General features: G+C 35.9%; 1 protein-coding gene across 1 annotated transcript in view; it reads left to right on the top strand.

Annotated features, from left to right (window-relative positions):
• Fife (regulating synaptic membrane exocytosis protein fife) overlaps positions 1 to 18,686 on the top strand; it is a 150,521-nt gene extending 131,835 nt beyond the window's left edge. The window contains exons 19-23 of the mRNA XM_033338614.2: positions 1,652 to 1,837; positions 7,956 to 8,043; positions 9,287 to 9,369; positions 9,580 to 9,687; positions 10,086 to 18,686. Of these exons, the coding sequence (XP_033194505.1) occupies positions 1,652 to 1,837; positions 7,956 to 8,043; positions 9,287 to 9,369; positions 9,580 to 9,687; positions 10,086 to 10,387 (767 nt within the window). The 3' untranslated portion in view covers positions 10,388 to 18,686. The remainder of the gene's footprint in view (positions 1 to 1,651; positions 1,838 to 7,955; positions 8,044 to 9,286; positions 9,370 to 9,579; positions 9,688 to 10,085) is intronic.
• Positions 18,687 to 19,645: the final 959 nt, after the last annotated feature.

Genomic DNA, 19,645 nt, shown 5'->3' with positions numbered 1-19,645 from the left:
TTATAAGCGTAACTTAAGTTACAAAGAACATGTTTATAAGATTTTTAAATACTGTTATTACGTATACATTGCCATGTTTCTCCATGAAATTGCAAAATTATAAATAACAATAAATGCATTGAATAAATTCTTGTAATTTCTGTATTGTACAATATTCATTCTTATGAACAGTGGAACGCTATCAGGAAACAAATATGTGTGAAACGCAAGTAGATAATGGAAACGTCGATATCTGGAAAAAGTCAAATATAAATGTGAGAACATACATTGTAATCTAAAGGCTGAACAAGAGACCATTATTTCCCAGTTCTCAGTATTTCACTGAATATTCGTTGGCGTTTCAATCTTTTTATTTCTGTATCGAAAGTTCTCGCTACATCCATAAAATATAGAAAGTGAAATAAAATGTCACCGGACTACATCTCAAAGTTCAGAAAGGTGGAGGAGTTTCCAGTAAATTTAAAATTCGCATGCTATTTTATTATATCAAAGAAGATTTTCGCATTACAAAATTGTGACTATTCAATTTACAAAGAATATTGTGAAGAACAAAAGTCCCTATTGAATGAAAAGTCCTTATGAATTTGTATAACGTGCAATTTTTTTAAAGTATGTACTTCTGTTCAATCGTAGCAATTATAAATAATTGAATAATTCATAAGATACTTATTTCTAATTTATTTAATAAGAATTCCATCATGCTTCAAAGATACTAACGTTCTAGATACTGTCGTTTCTTTTTAAAAATTTCACGATAATACAAATAATGTTTTATTCGCTAAACACCCCTTGAGAAGAGAATAACAAACAGAATAACAAACCTGTTGGATCTAGATCAGACCGAATCAAGCTTGTTTGACTTCGGCATTATATGTTATAAAAACTGGGTCAGGGTTGAAAATCAAACTTCCAACAAGACGAGATATCGTCGTAGAAATTTTAGGTCATCCATGGCACTTCTCTTCGTTGATGTCCTTGTTCTCGAACGAGAAAATTGTATTTACAGTGTCTACGATTTCATAATTATCCTTGGACTTCGCTAATTCGTTTCGATCTACTCAATTTCTGAATACTTACTTCAAAGTGCACGGAAGCTTACAAGCTAAACTAATTTTATAACTAATTTTCGATGTCGGTCTTTCAAGTACTTTCATGAACTACGAGTATTTTCAAAGCATTATTAACTATGAATCTTGTTAACATAAAATGATTTTCAGTGCTTGATTTTATACATTGAAATATTACGTAAAATAATATTGCTTCAACAGATTAGAAAAAGTCTACCTAATGTTTAATATTATGTATTAAAAAACAGTAAAATATTCTGAATGATTAATATTCTTTTATCAAACATTTGAAATATCTACGGAGATGTATTTCAACTTACTTACCGATTCTGTATAAACTAAATATCCTCCATTAAGTAATACTATTCTGCCAGAAAGAAGTTCCTCGTGTTTAGGTTACTCCCTAACACGAATTTAACCAAATTATACATTTTATCCAAATATGAACCCGCATAAATATCAGTCATCTAACAATGATATTCATATTGTGCTATGTCACTGATTCTCTAAAATTTTCCAAAAATCGGAGTTCGCTTCTATAAAATCTTCAATGAATTTACAAAATGTGACATTCGATTTTCCAGGCGGAAGTATGGGAGAAGCCGATATGCCGAATATAGTGCACTACAATCGGGATCGACGACGGAGCTCGTTCACCAGGCCGATGAGGGATCCCGAAGAAATTCTAGAAGGTCTACGATCATTGAAAGCGGCCAAGAGAGAGCTTGGCAGGACGATGAGTCTCACAGGAGACAAAAGGCGCGAGAGCCGTGAGTATGGATACGTTGCTTCTCTTTTGGCCATCATTTCGCCTAACCATTCGTTCGTCCGTCCGTCAGTTCGTTCATTCATCCATGCGATTGTTTGCCTGTCTGTCCGTCTGTCTATATCTGTTTGACTGTCTTTCACCCGCTCGTCGATTTATTTCTATATTCTTTCGTCTTTGTCTCTCTTATTTTCTCACCACCACCGTTCTCGATCGTTGGATCGTCGGTCGGCTCGATCCATCCTCGTCCACCAGCCGATCAGCAGATCGAATCTTCCACGTCGGCCGGCGCCGTGCGTATCGTACGCATGCGAATAAATGTATGTGCACGGACGTACATGTATCCGTGTAGAGTGTAGAGGCAAGGTAAACTGAATTAGACGGGCTAGAATGATTATCGGGCGCCATCATTCGATTTAATCCGATCTCATTCAATTCGATACGATTTCTGCTACGTGGAAGCCGCGTTTCGTTAGAGACGATTGATTATTGGAACATAAAAGCTGCGACTGCGTCTGTTTCTTCTTGTTACGTGGTAAGACAAGATTTCGAGCTGTGGGTAGAAAATATCTCTGAGAAACTTGTCTTTCAGTGCGTGTACGTAGGTGCAGTTGAAATATTATTATATTATCTATAAAGTTGAGAATAGTACTGTATCGTAGAATATCGATAAAAAGTAGGTAAAAATAAATCTCTTAGGATATAGGATCACATGTTAAACTATCGATAGCAAGTTAGAGAAGATAAATTTCTGAGAATGAGATTTCTAACGAAATTCTAAATTTCCTACGCTTTTCAACCAAACCAACTTGTCTATTGACTGAAAACCAAATTTCTTGTTCTCTGCGCAAAAGAACATAAGAGTGATAGTTTCGATGAAAATTATTATTGTACATATATAAATATATGTGTAAGTCCGTATCGTATGTGTACATTTTTGTGCATTTTTCCATATATCATTCACAAGCCTTTATTATCTTACACTTATATGTGTTTTCTGTGCGATATATCATGTTTCTTCCTCCCTCTCACTCGTTTTACTTCACACGTCTATTTGTTTCTCTACTTTCTCCTTTCCGTGTGCCTTCGTGTAATCACGTCCCATCGATATCGCGCGATTTGACCGAGCGAACAAGTATCCTAACAATTTTTTCGTCCAAGTTAGCCCCCGTTCTTCTCGTTCGTATGGTAGCAAGATAAAATTAATCGAGCCGGAAACGGATCGGCCTGGAAGGGAGCCTTGCGTTCTTTGACGCATCGATAGTACAAAAAATTATAAAGATTTCTGAAGCATTAACGTCTATTGTAACGGTAACTATCTGAAAGGACCAGTATAATGATTTAGCCTGTATAGAACGTTTCGCTATTTATTTTCCCCGGTTCTCTTAATTTGAAACACATACCCATGACGATTCAGTGCTTTCATTGACTATAGATCATCGAACAATATCAGCGGAAATTGGTGTCAGAGGTCTCTTATGATTTGTTTTAAACGCAATTCATCTTTATTTTGTTCGACACACATGACAGAAATTTTAATTGCGTTTGGCGTAAACTTGGTTACAAATTATACAGATATTTATTACTTGATCGTTTTGTTGTTAACGCGGCATCGATATCGTGATAATCAGCTATACGTACCATAACATGATCCGAAAAATGAGAAAACTTTCTTCCATGTATATGTATATATCTATGTGTGTGTGTGTACATATATACATATATATATATACGTACATACCGATGTAATTTGGAAGAATGAAAACTTGGACGTCGATTCACTCGAGCCAAAGATAATTCTGTCGTGTTTTGCGATAATTCAAAGTTAACCGAGCTTCGAAAGGGATTAATCGTTCGGAACAAGCGAGTCACTCGCTAACAATATGGAAAGTGCGATCGGCTAGAACGAGCCGGATGTTTCGCGTTCGGACAGTGCTAAATCGCGTCATCCTACCTCTGTCTGTCTGTCTATCTATTCATTGGAGAAGCTGGCATTTCCAAAAGTTCATTCGTCGCAATGATCTGTGCTCTATGCTCATCTCTGTGCGATCGCTGTTGCGCCGCTGTTGCCTGTCGCTGAGTACTCGTTCCGCCTGTGCCAGCCTGAGACACCAACGACCTAATATCATCCGACAAGGCCGAGAAACAAAGTGATTGGCAAAAAAAAGGCTAACTTGAGCAAAGTTGAAAAGGAATTTACGAACGGAGGAGGTCGAAAGCGGATGGAGGAGAGGAGAAGGATCGATCGATGAACGCGATCGATCACGCCTTGGTTTCTTCTCTCCCGCTCTAGCTCCCGATGTTCCTTCATATGTGTGCCTTTGCACGTCACTCTTTGTGAGTTTTCTCGACATGTTCAAAAACAAACAAACAAACAAACAAACAAAAAGTAACAATCTAAAACCTGTATACCACACCTCATCAGGCCTGGTTCCTCGTTTACGTTGAAACCATCAAACGCCAAGTGCCAAAAGCTATGCGCTGATCGTGTTCTCCACTATATACTGAGTGTTCGTCTTCTCTCATGATCCGCTGACGAAGAACGCCGCGCGTGTGCTCTGTCAATTTTCTCTCTTTGTTCATTTTCTTGATCTCCTTTCTCGGTCGGCACCGTCCGGCAATCTCTGACATGCGTACACGGTCGATCAAAATGCTCGGTTCGCTCGGTCGAAACGCCATCGGCCATCGTCACCATCCCGACACCCCGATCGACGACGAATCGTGGGCTCGATCGACCGACCAACCACAACATCATCGATCAACGACAACAGCGTGCGTAGTCCCAACGGTTACTGTGTGGCAGTGCGAGCCTGTATCTCCGAGGACCGGTAACTCGGCCTCCTTCCCACTGCCGCACTCCATACCACCTCGATAAATAACCACAGGACACTGTGGACCACCGTCACGGGCTTCCGGTAAGATACATTTTCTCGCTTTCTCTCTCTCTCTTTCTCTCTCTCTCTCTCTCTCTCTATTCTATTCCATTCTATTTTCCACTAGTCTCGTTCTATCCATCTTTCTATTCCTTCCCTTTTTCGTTCCACTCTCTGCCTATTTGCCGACACGTTTGCCTTGCCTATCCGTTTCTTTATCTGTTTGCCTATTCCGGCTAAACGCAAACGTTATTTCCCATTCTCTGTTATATTTTAACGTCCTTGTTCCCTTTTCTTCTCCTATTTCGTTCTACGTTTATCTCTTCCTACTTTTCTTTAACTGTAATAATAGACGTGTCTTTTCTTTCTGTTTTTTCTTCCTTTTTTTAAGACCGTGAAAGATCGTAATCGATGTTCTTTTTATAACTTATACTCGGAAGGAAAGTTTAAGGAGGCAACGTATTTTATCTTTTTCCATTGTTACTTTTACATTGTTTGAATATTGCCTCTCAACGGGGAAGGTCCTATTATAACGAAAACGTTGAGAAAGAAATGAGAATGGGACTGCTTCAAATGTTCCCACGGATTATTGTGTTTTGCTCGAAACGTTGTCTTAAATGTAAGTGTGCTCCAATATCTAAAGGCACCCTGCATTCAATAAATTTTTTGTCAAGGTATATTTGTAGGAAACTCGTAAATTGCGTAGTATGTAATTCTACCCCTGTTCATTTTTTTTACTTTTATTACGCCGATCCTCTGCCTGCTCGCAGTAGCGCTTTAATATTTAGATTTTAAATGCTCGCTTAGTATTGTAATATTAGCGATAGTTAAGTTGATCGCTAACCACTCGTTGCTATGTCTACAACCATGGTAAGGAAAACTGATCTTCGATATGTTTTTGAATGCACTTTGAGAACGGAAATTTGTTTGTTGCGAAAATATGTTCGTGAATATTCATAAGAATTTTATGAAGAAAATCTGTTCTCGTTGGACGTGAAAAATATGTAGAAGAAAATAAAGCGGAAAGTAATACATTTAAATGATAGTAGAACGCTAGGTGACGACAGCTGCTACTCGTTTGTGTTCCACTAATGATCGACCTATACTACTTGATTCCATATAGTAAGGAAAAGGATGCGATATAAGAGTTCGTGCGAAATAAATGTTGGTATTATTTACATGCCGCGAAAGAAACGACGTCATAACGATAATGTATCATTTTATAAAAATTTCAATTTCTATATAAAACTTTATATAAAAGTGTAAAATATTTTCCAACCATTTCGTATAGTTTAATTTCTTCGCTAATGAAGTACAGGAAATTCCCATTATAAATTAAATTCTTTGAATTAGATGATAATGCAAAGAGATACGTCTGTAGCTTACTACTTTGATCATCAAACATGCCACAAATTGACCTATTAATTTCAATCCTACCATAATCTTCCAATAGATTCCAACCAGACTATCGGTATTCGTACCAAACATGCTTGATGACAGATTTCTGACATGTTTGTCAGATATCTAGCGAGACGCTACTGTTACTGAACGCTAACAATTAAACATCGATACTTGTGTAACATTTAAATAGGAACGAAAAACGATAAAATTTAATAAAAAAATTCATGCGCGTCATTTAGCATTCCTTCGGAAACTAATAATAATCTGCTATATACGTTGCACACAACAGAGAGAATAATAAATATTTAATATATAATATTTGCACAAAATAATGGAATCTATTAGTTCTCAAAGTTCATTTAACGACGAAAAGTATTAGAAGATACAGTAACTTTAATCTGAGACAGTTGATATTTCGCGAATAAATTTATTAATTCATTCTATATGATTAATGTTGCTGGATTGGAAAACTAACTGCTTTAATTTAGTTCTCAAAGTTTATTTAATCGTGAACGTAATTGAAAGATACAAGTTCAACGTGAAAAAATTAATACTTCACGAACAAAATCTCCGATTTTTATTACATAGAAGACGATATTATATGATTAATGTTACTGGATCGAAAGACTGACTGCATAAGTGTCTTACGTGTCTCCTATCATCATTCTAAAATATTGTACCTGAATATATCCTCGCGTAGAATTAGTAGGCCCGATAGACACGGTAGTTAGTAATTCGTGATAGCAATGCCAACTTTGTAATAACGATAATTCCGTAGATGTTCAAGAAATAGCTACAATTGACGTACCTGTTCCATTCTTAGCTAGAGTTTTGCAACACGTAGCTAAGAAAACCGTAAGTAGGCTTCATTGTGGTTTGTCGTCCTAATCTTGAATTTATCTCTCGATGCTTTCTTCTTATACCTTCTTTTAATAGTACACTAGTAATTTAAAACAGATCTACCTTATTTTTCACCGATAAAACGTAATACCATTAGATGCATTATTCTTATCGATTATTATCTATGGATGTACGTAGATGCTGATGTGGCAAATTTAGAATCCTTACATCATCTACCCTGCACACCACTCATTTACAACTATAGTGGCACAACTTATAATCTTCGAATTTTTTCCAAATTTTCCTCTCATTCATGTGTATGAGGTAATAACGTTACTTTTTAAGGATTACAGATAACTTTGAACCGTACTATTTTTATACGTAGAAAATTAGCAAGTCGTATGGAAATATTAATAGCCATTTATCCCCAGTTGCTCCGTGTAATTAACGAAAGCCTCGACTTTCGTTCGACAACATTTTATTATCTCGAAAAGTAGCATCTCCTGTAAGAGTTGCGTATTCGTTTAAAAGTTGAACCAACTCTATAAATACTTGATAAGCACTCTGTAATTACTCGACATTTCAATCCCATTCTTTACTCTACATGTCACAAACAAGATATAAGTGCGCACAGTTAGAAATATGCTTTACCATTTCGAGGATACTTGATATAATTTGGGTGCTTCGTTGATTGTGAAACGTAAGGCTTTGTTGGAAAAGTATGAACCCCCCGAGTAGACAGCCAGATCCAGTATGCATAAAATGGATTTCGAGCAACGACTGTCCGGCAATCTGCGTGGTATTGCGCACGGCCATGAGAAAAGAGATGCAAACGATAGAAATAACTCTTTCTCTCCTTTGAAAAATAGCAAGGGAACAAAAAAGAAAAAGGAAAGAAGATCAACGTGTTACACCCGGAAAAGTAAATCACACGACATGCAGGTTGCTGGGCGGGCAATCGCGAAATACACAGGTCACAGAAAGGAAATATTTTTCTCTAACTCGCAGGGCGGGGTGAGCGCAAAGACAGCGTCATGAATATTCCGGAGAGGTTTTACGATCGCAACAGTGAATCAGAAGAGGAAGAAAAGTGGAGGTAAGTATCGCTGACTATAAGAAATATATAACTAAAAACTATGACCTCCGTTTAACTGTATCTGTTTCTTTAGTGGAGCGGAAGATAGTTGGAATTTGTATAAAAAATTACTCGAGATCTAGTGGCAGTAATTTTTCTGTATCACTTTCTAAATATATTTGTTATATTTTTAAATACTTCCTGGAAATAAATATCTAATAAATCTGTTTCTTTCTATAAATAATACAATCTCAGCCAGGTTAAAACAAAATCCAGTATTTTCTTATAATAATTTGATTCTAATTTTCGAACAATTTGAATGCAAATATTAAAAGTTGCTACCACGGTTTCGTTTTCTCTCATTTCACAAATATCGAACGAACTGAAATTATTATCTCCATGCTATAATATTAACTGGGATAACCTTTGTTTAATTCTCTAAAGGTTTCAAATTAAATTCTTATTACAGAGTTATAAATTCTTCTAACAGGGTAAAAGTTCTTGCTACATTATAAATCATAATTAATGTCAGTAACGTGGTATTATGATAATTATGCATTGTTCCAAATTATTTTCATATTTGTATTATTAATTGTATGATAACAGATTGAAAATTGTAATTTCTCACGTAAATTAATACAGTATCTCAGTTTTAAACTAAGCAATTCTTTAAAATGATTTTAATTATTCCTATAATAATATATTACTTTTCACTGCAGAATGTATATTAATTAACTGCTCAATGAGTTATTCAGCTTATTTGTGTTATTAAAAGAAAAGGGAAAATATCGTCATTTACTTCAACGATTTTAAAGCTACATAATTGTGGTATTTCCATAAAAAGTTCTTCGAGCATGAAAAAATGTCATAAAGCAGTCGTTAAACCAGCAACGTGAATTTAATAGTATGATTTTCAAAATTGACGATCGTCATAAATGACACGAAAATGCAACATAAATACTTTATTATACTATACTACATAGTTAAGTAATCTAATGCTATTTACTTTACAGATGCACACTCTTACCCCCCCCCCCTCCCCTCTTTCTCTAACATCTAGCACAAACGATAAAAACGATGAAATTGTAAAGTGGACTTCACTTTTTAGTGTTAGTCTGTTAGTTCCCTAGCTTTTAGCTTGCTAGTACTCTAGTACTTTATTCTCATATTTTTTAGACCTACCCTAACGTACACTCGCATAGCTTTTGTTCGATTTCACGGAATATTAATCTCTCTTTGCTTTTCTGTTCTCTTTTACATTTAGTCAGCCGATGAGAAACGAAAATGGCGTTGACGCAAAGCTGGGTCGCGGACAGGTGCCACCAAAGGGATTCAAGATGATAGCTGGTAAATAATTTGACTATTTACTAAATACAGATGTCGAGAATTTCAGCTCGATTTTCGAAATAATCTTTCATTTCTCTTTTCTTCGTGTACTAATCGTATCAATGTTTCAATACAAAATTTGTCACGGAAAGGAGAAACAATGAATTTATCGAAGAAGGTTCCCTCGTGAGAAACTTTGGATCAATTGTGTGAATTTTTCATGGATTTTAGGAGGTCAAAATGGCGAGGTGAAACTGGGTTTCTGCCTAAGCAAGGGAACGCTCGAACTCGAGGTTATATGCGCTAGAGATATTTGCCCCGGCGAAAAAGAAGAGCCAGGTAATTTCCTGCGTTTCTCGCTAAATATTTTCAACTAACATGTACGATTTTTCATTCAATTATGAATACTTTTGATTAACGCGTATTTCGTTTACTGTAAATTAACGCACAAGAATTAGAATTCGTGCCAACAGGAAATAAATCTAGGATCTAGGCTTTTGGGTATGAGCTCGTGTTTTCGAGAAAGATGCGTTTCGATGACTCGCTAAGATGGCAGGCAGCTTTATCAAGAGTCAATCGACACACTGATATATCGGCTAACGCATTTTCTTCGAAGACACGACTACAGCCTCGAGTCTATCACGAAAACTTAAATCTGAGAAAATAAATGCCTCGACATTACGCTGTGCATAAAATGATGCTTCAATAATTAATTACAATTTTTTATAACGATACAGACACCTACGTGAAAACATATCTTCGAGATGGCGATAGGTGGCTGCAAAAACGTAAAACACGCGTAATACGGCACTCGAGGAACCCGCAATATCGTCAAACTATCAAATACAGCAGCTGCGACGCCCTCGGAAGGAATCTGTTGGTTATGCTATGGGAGAAGAAGCAGGCGTTCGAAAGTAATCAAGGCTTAGGTGGGGCTGAAGTGAGCCTCGATCTTCTTCCATTGACACGGCTGACCGTCGATTGGTATCCCTTGTTCCCGATTCACACTCTTGGCACTCATACCGCGGACTCCCCATGATGGCTGAGGGAAAAATGGGCCCTCGAGGCCGGAGAACTCGACCTCAGACTGAGCCTTCTGCTCAAGGACGAGAACGAGTCCGTCGTGAAAATTATCTCCTGATGGAACCAAACGTTGTTTCCTTCAACAGTCTTTCTTCGTTCTATTTTCCTCGTTCATCTCATCTTTAGTTACTAGTTTTTAATTACTTCCTAACCGGATTTTCTAATGCATTTTTTTCTAATCTACCTACTGATTATTTCGATGAATTGGTACTTCGGAATCTCGAGCTTGTCGAGCGTGTCACGGCCCGATCATGAACAAGTTGTTAATGGTCAAACTAGATTACAGTTTATCAGGCAAGGAACAAAGAGACTAAGTGAACACGCAGGCAAGTAGCAATGGAGTTACGCTCGCTAATGAAAGTTCCATGGACGAGACAATGAGCAATAACGATAGCCTAAGTCGGACAATTAGCGATGGGATCAATTTCAATTTGTAATATATCCAAGTCCATTCCAAGACCTAAGCAGCATTTTACGAGATTCAATCATTATCTATCAGAGGTGATGTTTTACTTTCAATACCTAGAAAGTATACTTGAATTACAGATATAAGGTTCGTTTCTTTTTTTTTTTTTTACAAAAATTGATCCGATATTCAAATCACTCTAGTAACATAAATGATAATATCGTAGATAATTACAATTTAACGATCGTGCCGCCATTGCTGTTGTATCTCTATTATTAATTTGCAATTCGAAAATTGGGATTCCGTTGTACCATAAACTAGCCAACTAGCATAAATTCTATATTTCCATCTGTGTTGTCACGCGATTGTGATAACAAGCTAAAAGACAATCAAACTCTGATCGCTTCGATCGATGATTTATCATCGAGATGATTAATACCGGAGCCAACAATAGAATCACGGTTTTTAACTATTTCCTTTTAATCGCCTTTCGTGGGTAGTCGATTATAAAGAATTCGCTGCGTGTCGTTTTTACAACGACTCGATGCAAGCAAGGCAGGGCAAAACATTGAAGAGCAAATCGATATCCTGAAGTATCGAGTTCTCACGGCAGTAATTTTTCACATTCTGTGAAATTTGTTCGGGAACATCCACGAAGGTTCTAGCAATAAGGGTGTACCTGTGTAAATTTATTCCACAGAGAGCAACTTATGAAACGAAGATGAAACTACAAGGAAAAAAAAACATAAGAAAGATTCTATTTTTTTCATGAATTATTAAAGCGTGGAACATGAGGAAGGGTGAGGAGAAGATGCCACGTCTTAAAGAGACGACGAGGGTCCATTTTTCCCATAAATTAAGGAACGACAGAGACATACGAGAGACGATCGACATCTGTCACGGATACGCGTGCTCTGGTTGATCCAGCTTTGGGATTCGATCGAGTCTCGTGGCTAACGTACGAGCCGATTTGCATTCGGTGAAATAAATATATATGTTCACCGGCGAATGTATCGTTAAGTACTTTTTGTTCGTGGAAGAAGCGCCTCGATACGAATATCACATACGTCCGACTAAACCAGTGAAACGGTATTCGTTTGAATCAACGATTTCGTGATTATCAATGAAAATAAATTATACAATGCGTTTCATTCATACGAGTTAGAATTTGCTTGATCGTAATAAAACAGGTATAACGAAGAAATCAATGAAGCGACACAAAGTATTGCAAATTAAAGATCGAGACTACTTCTTCGACGTTTCAATTATTTAACGGTAGACAATCGTTTTAAGGCTCGCTGGTCGAGCCGAATACAAAGAGCAATCGGTAAGTGGTTACCAGAACAACTTTACGGGCAACATGAATGGCAATTGAACAAAAAGAAAAAAAGAAAAAAAATACAAACTCGGTGTTTAGAAGTCATGCAATTTTTGTAGCTCGTAGACTGACAACAGAGATTCCTTTAACACTCGCGAATTTCATATACGAAGTTTCCGGAACAAAGAAAAAAGGAAAAAGAACACGATCGCGAGGGTCACTACAAAAATATTATGTAATTTCGATTTTACGACTTTGTCCGTGTTGGTGTCATAGGAGATGTATTAAATATTCTATGAAATTTTTTCGTATCGGCTATATCGAAACGATAAATATCAATCGCATGTTAGATTTGTCGCAAATTTCCATTTGATTCTGGTATTGATCGATAGTATTTGTAATGGCCCTCGAGACGTTAATCTTCAAACGTACGTTTCGTTCTTTCGCTAGGACAATTGCTAGGTATAATGTCGAGAAGAATATTCTAAAACAGGATACAGCGTTTTATCGAGGGTCTGCCAGATCTTTGAATAAACTGTGGCGACGTTGGAAGGAATAGAATAATAGAAAAAGCGAAAGAATCGAAACGCGACACAAAGTACGGACGACGATTGATCCGAAAGTATTGCGCTTACCCCGCCCGAGTTAGAAACAGAAATTACGCTATTATATCGTCAAATGTAAATCATTCGATACATATTTGTGAAGAGATACGTGCGTGATAAAAGTACTACAATGTCGCGTGCGCGATACGATACTTTTACGACATAATTCTATCAAACCTAAACGTGTATTAATGGTACATAGAAATCAATGATTTCGCTGACCAAATCCTAATTACGAACGGATATAACCTTTATCGTAGTGAATTTTATAAAAGGCATATTGAATTACGATGGCCGATCGAATTACTGAATTCGTTTCATTTCGATTAGTAATTTAGTTACACGTGTTTTTTGATTCAGTGGTATATTTATACGCGCAGTTGAAATGTCCTCTGTAATTTCAGTTTATGTAACAACATCAATCTGGAAATGCATGCTGACTCAACGCTAGATTATCACGATTCGAATAAATTTCCACAGACCAATAAACGACAAGAGTATGGACCATTCAAACAATTTCGAACACGATAAAGGTTAAAATCTGTTAAGGCCCCAATATTACGAGTTACTATTATCTTGGATGATGACCTTCTCCCAGCGATAAACGGGCAATCGTTCCGAAAGAGATGAAAAAGCGAAGTGATTATTCCGCGTTAACATAAAGTTCTGTCTTGAGAACACCAGCAGGCTATCTCTGATCTAACCTGACTTGTACCTCACTTCTATCGATCACTTCTGAGTCCCTCCGAAACCCTTATCTAAAGCAAAAATCTTTACTACCTATACGTATCGTTAATAACGATTCAATTCTAGGACTCGACCTGCAACGTCTTTTAGCGACTTAACGTCGTCTTGGAAACTCTAGTCTCGTTCTTTCGAAGGCAAAAAGGAGGCAACGATTCTTGATGGCCTATAGAATAATCTCAAAACGTGTAACATAAAGTCGATTCATTGGTGTAATAGAAGTCTTAAAAAAAAAAAAAAAATAAAAAACAGACACTTACACATACATACGCACACATACACATATACAAACACGAACGAACGAAAAGAAACGAATGTTTAGAGGTGGAAGAGCAACACACGAGCAGATTGTTTGACAAACGCAAAATCTGATCGGCCTACAAACATATCCTAACGTTTCTTTAAGGGTACATTAGGCACGAGGATACTTTCGACGAGAGCTCTCGAGTCGAATAATCGATGCGTAATAGTCGCCACGTTGACGAGCGTTCCTCGAAGATATCCCCGTCCAATGTTAATCGCACGGACAATCCTGTTGAACGAATGCAATCATCTAAAACTGTAGACGAAAGGTTTTTCCTTTCTAAATGGCTAAGCACGCCGTAGACCCATTTTCTACTAAATCGTTGATGCGAACTATTTATTAATTACAGATTATCATTGTGATCGTTAGCATCGCGGTTTCTATCAACGCTGTCGCTAAATTATTTTGCTAGCAAGACTGCATTTGTCAGCGGTGATATTTCACGAAGCTCTAGATGGATTTCGATTGAAACGGAATGATACCTTCTAATCTTCCAAAAGCTTTTCAACTCTCGTAGGATTCATGGATACAGGTCGTACAACCACGCGATTCGCTACGACCTCATTTCGTTTCTTCAAAAGGCATTAAAATATACCTATGTATTTTCATCTTGAAATTATTTCAGCTTCTAACGATGGGAAAATGACGATATTAAAAGAGAGTACACTTCTTTCCCGCCGTCACTTTTTTCTACGAAATAAAAGCAGCCTTCCGATATCGAATATGAATCAAGTCTGCCCAACTTTGTGACTATTGTAATCGCCTATATAAAAGAATACTATATATATACATACATATATAAATATACACGTAATATAGATATTTGAATATAAAAGAAATCTATATATATACATATATATATACATACATATACATATATACATACACATATGAGGATAAGAATGCTAGATGAGGATACATATGCCGTATCGAAATTGACAATCGAGATCATTGATCCAAATTATGTATGCTACGAATCTTTTAGCAGATATCCCATACGTAATTATAAATTATCAAGGCACAGTCACGTGTAAGATAATCGTAGAGGTGTATAGACATAATGTCATCGATATAATTGTATGTATGTACCTGCGATACCGTACGATGTACATCAACGGGATAATCGATCGCGTTTGCATAGAGGAATATAGTGGAACGAGCATTTAGGAAACATTGCGAATAAGCCGTTTTCGAGTCGAGGTACGTCGTTGTCGAACCGTGATCGAACGTCCCGAGAAACGAAATACAGTAAAAATTAGGGATTACATCCAAGCAACAACCTCTTCCCGTACATATCGGTGTTGTATGTACTTGTTCTAACGTCTAAGTGTCCAAAGACAATCTCATCGATTCGCGCCTATGCTTGCGTGGATCAAACGTCGGGCATGCACATTACGCGCAGGTTAAAATTAAATTCCACATGATATATCACTGTGATCGATACGAATAACGACAATTAAGCTAATAAATTCTAATTTGCTTTCCGCCAGACTCTACATACATACATGTATACAGCTGAACATGACGTAGATTTCGTTGAACGTTAGAATATCTCTAGCCCTGTCACTGTGCACGTGCATTTCTATTAAAAAAAAATTCTTCTCGCGTAACCTTCTATATAGTCGAAAGAGAAATATGATCTCCAAAGTAAGAAAGATTCTAGACACTTAGCTCAAAGCTATTACACTATCAAAGTTTTAGCGAGTAAAAAAATAAAGAGGTGCGTCTCCAGATAAAATAAAATTGTCCCGAAGATAGAATTCTCAGATTCTTTTCTATAATTCGAATGTTAGAAACTATTAGATAGACACGTTTCGAATTCACTATAGCGTTATGAAAAGTTAGTAATTTTCGCTTCCATTTATTCCTTCCAAGTGTAAGGATCAATTCGACTATAATCACGCAATTGAATGAAATCATATGAAAAGATCTGATTCGTTACCCTTCTTTAATGACCGCACAGTTTCATACAAGTTGTACAGATACTGCTCAATTACGGCCTAAATCGTAAAAGAAACAGGCAAGCGAACGTGAAGTAAATATTTTCGACAAGTGCTTGATCCTCGTAAACGGATACTTTATCGCGGGATCGATGATATCGATCGTGCTGGCGTGCTAGCGTACTTACATGTACACGTTTGTGCACGGACCGACGCTGTTCATCGTTAGCAACGGATGATTGATTGTGCGGCTAATGACGATTGGTCAGTCGCTTGTAAAGTATATAATATCACAAAACAAATGTAATACGACTAATGCTTTAAATGTCGAGTGAAATCGATAACTGGTGTTTATGGAACGAAACAGAAAAAAAACATGATTGCCAAAGGATGACAATAATCATCCAAGACCTATAAACGTCAGTTGTTGATACACTAGATGACGTACATACCTACGCGGCTAAAATAATAAAACTCCAACATTGATCGAAAGTTTGTTCAATTCTTGCATAGTTCTACTAACGTGTGCTATCGTTGACATAAGTTCTTAAAGATTGATCCTTATCGTTCCAATGTGGATGAATTACATGTGAATAATTAAACACTGGTGGTACAGTTAAAATAGTATACTGACTTGCGTTTATTTTGAAATGATAGGAATTAACATTTAAATAATGTTAAGATCAGTCTTTAAGTTATCCGTTGGATGTATCCTAAGCTATGCAAGGATTAAAATCACCCCAAACTTCGGGTATCTACTTGTAAAACATATCTCAGCCAGTCTACTGCGTAATTTTCGATATTACATTTCTCTTTTATATCTCTTTAACTTTCTCCTATAAGGCAACGCTTTTCTAACATACTTACGGTATAATGCGAGCAACGTCGGAAGGGAAAATTGTCACGTGCGATATGTGGTCGAGACTTCGTGAAATTCTGAGCGGAACAGGAAGTTTCAATGGTACTTCATTCACGCTTATCACCAACCTTCTTACGTGCTCATCTATCTATAAAACTCGTATTACGGAAAGCGTTCTATTCGGATAGTAATGCGGATTACGAAACTCGTAGTAGACACGCTGGGTGAGGCATCTTTAAGAGGTAGTTTTAAGCATAACTTAGATGGTGTATCGTTCTATACAGAAAATTTCATGTGATGTCCTTACGTGTTAAGTGTTGATTGTCGCACATGTGGATTAGAATCACGATGTGCGGTAGACTTACGGGTTAATCGAGTAATGATAAACCTTAGCAATTACACGATCGACTATGTTCGATTTATTCTGTGGCGATAGTACGTTGTATAAGTAAGTAAAGCCGTAATAGAAGTCCGCACAGAAGCGTCTTCGATGTTGCGTGATACATTATATTCTATCCTGGCAGTTTCATCAACGAAGCTAGATTTTCCTTCTGCTGGTTTATTTTTTTTTCGTTGAAAGAAATCGTTTGCAGGTTCGACAAAATTCGAAATTTTGCTCTTGTACAGACAGTAAGACGCTTCTTTGACGATAGTACTCTCAAAAGGTTAATCGATTCCTCAAACTTTAATTAATCATGGCACGTACATATCTGGGCGATGAAATCGTATTGAAGTTGCGATACGATACGGGAAGACACGATCGAAAGATGAAAGAATGAGAAAGTACGAGAATTCCATTTCTTTTTTCTTGTTGATTTAGCAAAATGCTCGCACAAAATTCAGTTTTCTACAGTTTCAACTGTGGAAACAGACTTTTCTGTTCTAACGATACTAAACGATGATGAAACGTGTGCCGACGATGATCCATTCTGTGTAATCTTGTTCCAAATTTTATCAATTTTATTAACCAGCGTTTATTCTTTACTGATTTCTGTAGAAATTATGCGCGCGAATACCTTCCAGGACAGTGTGTTTCAACTAGATCGTTGATTCCTATTCGTTGGTCGAGAGAACATACGAAAGCTTCGGCTCGCGAGGTCACACGAGTGTAATCCATAAAAAAGTATGTGTATAGCTGAGTCAATAATTCTATTGAATGTTACAGATGAAAGTATAATAACATTATAATTTTACTGAAGAGAAATGATACAGTAGAACGACGGAATTTTTGCGATTCCTTTCGTTACTTGCAGTTTAAGCGTACGTAATTTTATCAATGTTGCAAATAAAACTATGATTCCAGAGTTTATCGAGATAGAGAGATACAGAGAAGTTTATAATGGTTCCTTCAAACTAACAAGTTAAATATCAGTAATTTTATCAGTGTTGCAGAATGAACAAATTATAGTCCCAGAGTTTATCACAGATCGGTGCACAATAAATCGCAATACACAATGATTCCTCGTTGAATATTATAGATTCCTCTGGCTTGAGATACAATAATGGAAAAAGTATTTCAATATATAATTCCTATAAAAATTATGATTTTATTGTAAGAGAAATAAATTGTATAATTCTATTAAAATGCTATTAAAAATGAAAATGTAAAAACGTATTGAAAATTTAAATACTTGCCCGATAACCAATAATATGTACGCGGTTGGAAATCACTGTTCTAGGAATAAAAGTACGAGAAATAATGAAAAAAAAAAAACGGATATAATGAAGAAACGAAGAGGGAACTTTAATAATCCTGATTAGGATTGATAATGAATTGAGGATGACACGAAAAGAAAAATACTTTGCGGAAGTCGCGTCAAATCTTAAGTAAAGCGTGTTTCGATGAAAGGTTGTTACGTCGCTGGTGATTTATTATTGTGCGTAACATAATGACTGATTTTTTGTAGTATGTATGGGCGCAAGTAAAGCGCGACGCGCGAGTCTTTCGAATTTTTCGCCCATTCCTCCTCTCGAGGAACTTTGTGGATTTGTGTACCCCATCCGTAACCCCAGTTGGCCTACTCCCTTAATAATAAAGATGTATAAACGGATATTGTACAAATACAGATATGACAAAAACGAAAACTTACAGTTTCTTATTTTATTTCGCTGTTATAACAAAATGAAATACATATACCATTAAATTTTTCAAAATCCTAGATATAGACTGACATATAATAGGAACCATGTAAAAAGTACCTAAATAATATATATGTTGTTCTGTGTATATTATTAATTTCATTTACTGTTATTAATATCCTTATTACTATCTTATTATAATATAATATTTAATATTTTTGTGTCCTAATATGTATGTCCTGCTTTTGACTAAAAACGTTTTTTTTCCTGACTTATTGTTTATATATATTATTAATATATAATATATATTTAATATATATAATATTTATAATTTATATTCATCTTTATAATTATAATTAATATATATATATTAATAAAATATATTTTATATAATATATATTATTAAAAATATGATATACTCTAACCCTAATACAATCATATTATTCGGAAGTTATATGGGATTTTTCTATTTTAATAAAACAACGTGAAGGTAATTCATTCGCATCTCTTTTTATATACCAACATGGCCCTATAAATATTCATATACATATTTATTTTACTGCACTGTTGCTGCTTACAATTAAAAATTTGGAGAAAAAGAAAAAATGAATATGCGACTCACCGATCGTAGGTAATTCGAAATCGTACAGTTGCTAAGTGCCCTTGCATTATCCAGCTGTAGGATAATTTCATTCCACTCAGCAGGTACACAGTCACTCACAGTTAATGCATATTGGTTTAAAAGACCTGTAATGAAATTCTATATTAGGTATTGATATAAATAAAGCATTAAAATTTAACTAAATTACTAGATTTTTAAAATATATAAATATATAAAAATAATTATAATTATATAATAATAATATATATATTATATTATTATATATAATAATATATATAATAATATATGAATAGAAAAGAATAGAAGGAAATAGTAAACAAAAAAAGGAATATCCAAT

The sequence above is a fragment of the Bombus vancouverensis genome, chromosome 7 (assembly GCF_051014615.1).
Source record: "Bombus vancouverensis nearcticus chromosome 7, iyBomVanc1_principal, whole genome shotgun sequence".
Lineage (NCBI taxonomy): Eukaryota > Metazoa > Arthropoda > Insecta > Hymenoptera > Apidae > Bombus > Bombus vancouverensis.
Note: the sequence above shows the minus strand (reverse complement) of the source record. Positions and strands in the feature narration are given on the sequence as shown.